General features: G+C 31.5%; 1 protein-coding gene across 1 annotated transcript; it reads left to right on the forward strand.

Moving 5' to 3' along the window:
* The first annotated feature begins 498 nt into the window (after positions 1–498).
* LOC133791856 (uncharacterized) lies at positions 499–1,599 on the forward strand. Its single transcript, XM_062229765.1, has 2 exons — positions 499–1,027; positions 1,211–1,599. The coding sequence occupies exons 1-2, from the start codon at positions 499–501 to the stop codon at positions 1,597–1,599; spliced, it is 918 nt and encodes a 305-aa protein (XP_062085749.1).
* The last annotated feature ends 2,539 nt before the right edge of the window (positions 1,600–4,138 follow it).

A 4,138-nucleotide genomic window follows, 5' to 3' on the forward strand; every position in this document is an offset into this window, starting at 1 on the left:
ATTGAACACAATACATATGAAGAAGAAACACAAATACAGAACACAGATCTAGAAATGCTAGTTCTTCAACTAAACAGGCATCAATCAGCTACAGAGTTACAATATGACGAAGCAACCTACACGACAAATTACCAGGTACAAACCTTCCCAAACATTACAGACATAGCTAATAATGTAGCAGATTTTATCATAGAGAGAACAGAAGAAAACAAAAGAAAAAGAGAAGAAGATACAGAAATTATAACTGATCATAAAGTTTTCAAAGTTGAAGAAGGTCAGATTTATAAGGACAAAAAGCTCTTGAAATCTGCTCTATGTTATTATGCTATGATCCACAACATCCAATTCAAGACAAAAAGATCTGAACCGAGAGAGTACCTGGTAACTTGTGTGGATGACAATTGTAACTAGTTACTTAGAGCTTCAAAGTTCAAGAAAACAGAAACATTTAAAATTAGAAAGTATGTAAAAACTCACACCTGCTCCTTGGACATCATTATGGAAGACCACAGGCATGCAAATTGCAATGTGATTGGAGAACTAATAAAAACAAAATACATGTCAATAAAGAGAGTACACACACCAAATTACATAATCAGCGACATGCTAGATGATTATGGTGTTTCAATGGGGTATCAAAAAGCCTGGAGAGCAAGAGAAAAAGCTTTAGAATTAGCAAGAGGAAACCAAGATGATTCATACCAAAAACTTCACATCTACCTTCACATGCTAAAAGTCTCGAACCCAGGTACAATAACGCACCTGGTTACAGACAATAAAGATCACTTCAAATATATGTACCTAGCATTTGCAAATTCCATCAAAGGATGGAAACACTGTAGGCCTGTCATTGTGATAGATGGAACTTACTTGAAGACATCATTTGGAGGAACTTTATTCACTGCTTCAACAAAGAATGCTAACAACAACATATTTCCATTAGCCTTTGGAATAGGAGACTCTAAAAATGATTCATCATGGTTATGGTTTTTCACAAAGCTAAAGGAGACATATGGAGAAAGAGAAGGTAATGTTTTATTTTTTTATTCTTATTCAAACAAATTAAACACATAAACTAAACTGTTTAATAATAATTCAACAATATAATAGTACAAACAGTGTAAAAAATATAATAGTCATATAAATCAATGAAACCAGTTACTTAATTTGGACACAATAACCAGTTACTTCATCGTGATTTTACAAACAGGTATAGCAATCATTTCAGACAGGCACAAAAGCATAGAAAATGTTATAGACAATGTATACCCTAAAGCTTTCCATGGAGCATGCATATTCCACCTACTAAACAACATCAAAGTCAATTTCGGTGTCCATGGGGAAGACCTAAACATAAAATTTGTGAAAGCAGTAAAGGCATACAGGGTACAATCATTTGAGCACTACATGCATGAAATAGACAAGATTGACACTCGCATAAAACCGTATTTACAAAAAATTGGATATCGAACTTGGTCTAGATGCCATGCTCCAACAAGAAGATATACAATGATGACATCAAATATAGCTGAATCGATAAATGTTGCATTGAAAGCTTCAAGAACACTGCCAATCACTACAATGATGGAAGGCCTTTGAAGTTTAGTTCAAAAATGGGTCTGGAAAAATGGTAACGAAGCAAACGGAACATTCACACAAGTAACAACAGATACTGAAACTGTGCTTAGAGAAAACTTTATTCGGGCCATTAAATTTCAGGTAACTAACATATATTATGCACTTAATATTATTTACCAAAACATTCGGTAACTAGTTACTAATAATTACCACAGTAACCAGTTCCTAACATGGATTCCTTTACTAAAATAAACAGGTCTTCCCAGTAAACACTATACTGAACCAAGTTGTGGTAGAAGACAAAGGAAATTTTCTAGTCAACCTAATGGAGAAAACATGTGAGTGCAAAAGGTTCCAACAAGATGAAATACTGTGGCACATGCAATAGCAGTATTTGCCAAAACACGACTGAAAACATATGATTATGTTGATGATTACTACAAAACTACAACTATGAAAGCAACATATGAGTCAACTGTTCATCCATTGCCAAATGAAAGCGAATGGACACTACCAGAGACTTTAAACAAAATTGCCCTACCACCAAAAACAAGAAAACCACCAGGCCGCCCTAGAAGGAAAAGAATCAGATCTAGAGGAGAACCAAAAGTGAAGATTAAATGTGGAAGATGCGCACAACCAAGACATAATAGAAAAACATGCAGGAATGAACCAATCCCAAAGCAGCGAAACCCAACAAAGCCAAAGAAATTAGACAAATAAATTTGTAAAGAGTAGATAGACTATAATTTCAATTAATTCAATTGATATAATAAAATTGTATCCTAATGTTTTCTACTTCAATAAAAGTACAGACTTTTTAAGCATTTAACATTTTATAAACTTGACACTCAAGTTCCTGGTTACAACACAAGTTATTCAAATCTGAAGACTCAAGTGCCTGGTTACAACACATGTTAAAAAAAACAGTTACTATAAATAAATTTAACAAACGACTATATATACATGTAACAAACGACTTAAAAAACTAATTACATAATCACAAATCTTTCACAAAAAATCATAAATATATCAAAAATAATTTAAAAATAATAAAAATAAAAACTAAAGAAACAGTAACCAGTTACCTGAAACATATGGCTTTCACTATAAAAAAACAGAAGTAACCGGTTACACCATCCTCATACAAACCTATTTACAAAAAAAAAAAAAAACATTTACAAACCATTTACATAATGAAGTATCTCTTTAAAAAACATTAAAAATTCATGAATAAAAAATTAGTATAATTTAACAAAAAATAATTCATAAATTAGAAATAAAAAAAATTGTACCCAATTACTTGTAACGTATGACTAATCTTTTCAAACAATATAATAATCCGTTTTCTATTAGCACACAAACTTCTCCAAAAATAATTGAAACCTATATGAAAAAAAAAACATGAACATAACAATATCTTCAAACTTTTAAAACAATCACCAACTCTATTGAAAAAAAACATACACATTAATATAAAATACAAATAAAAAAAACTTTATATTAAGCCAAAATGTGAAACCAGTTCTTTACATTGACCAAAAAAAATTACCCAGAAACAAGTACAGTACTAAACCAGTATCCAGTTACAAACCACAACTTCACTTAAAAAAAAAAAAAAAAAAAAAGACATAGTCATTAATACAACTTAAAAAAATACAAAAATCTCTACTTATAATACCTCCTCCTCTTTGATTTCTTTGATGGAGCATCATCTTTTGTCTTGTACCCACCAATCTGCTTCTTTTTCCCATGACTATACAAGTTAATGGCAAGATAATCGTGATAGGTAGCAACTTTGGCAGCCATGTTCTTTGGGATGTCATCAATCTTCCCATGGATAAACAAATCAGCATACTTGATAACAAATACTCCACAATCACTGGAAAACAAACAAAAAACAACAAATGAAATTATTAAAAACAAACATAATAAAAAAATAAACAACAAATTACAAATTACAAAAACCAATTACTTACTTGTCCTCTTGAGAAGGCAAGTCTTTGGCAAAGTTAAAATCAATTGGATCCTTCTTCCCAACAGAATATGGACCAACATTCAAGTCCAGATCTTTCCTAGAACCATAAAAATCAAGAAAGTCTAGAAAATATGGTAAAACAATAGAATAAGCATTCACATATGGCAAAGCAATACTCTCATTCTTCTTCCCCACCAAAGAGTTGTAGACAGTTAACATCATACTCTTTATGGGAAAGTGAATAAAAACCCAATGCAACTGAATCTTCACATGCACAGGAAAGAGAACATGATCCACATCCACCCAAGGAGTGTTACAAAACAAATATTCACCAATAATATAATTTGAAATGAGGTTATCAAAATGAATGTTGCTTGGTTCACATTTGGTTACCAAAAATTTATCATACAAACCCTTGATAGTTGCGTTAACCCAGGAGTCTATAGTTGTAACCCTCTTGTTCAAACTATCACTCAACTTAATCTTCTTCCCCAAGTAATAAAAACAAACATTGATATGCTACAAAAAATAAATAAACAAACAAAAGTTAGGAACCTGGTTACTAGCCAATAAATAATAATC

The sequence above is a fragment of the Humulus lupulus genome, chromosome 7 (assembly GCF_963169125.1).
Source record: "Humulus lupulus chromosome 7, drHumLupu1.1, whole genome shotgun sequence".
In the NCBI taxonomy this organism is placed as follows: domain Eukaryota; kingdom Viridiplantae; phylum Streptophyta; class Magnoliopsida; order Rosales; family Cannabaceae; genus Humulus; species Humulus lupulus.

Excerpts from the sequence above, each read along its gene's own strand:
- LOC133791856 (XM_062229765.1), top strand. The coding sequence starts at position 499 with ATGGAAGACCACAGGCATGCAAATTGCAATGTGATTGGAGAACTAATA. Across the intron at positions 1,028-1,210 it reads GACATATGGAGAAAGAGAAG|GTATAGCAATCATTTCAGAC; the intron begins GTAATGTTTTAT and ends TTTTACAAACAG.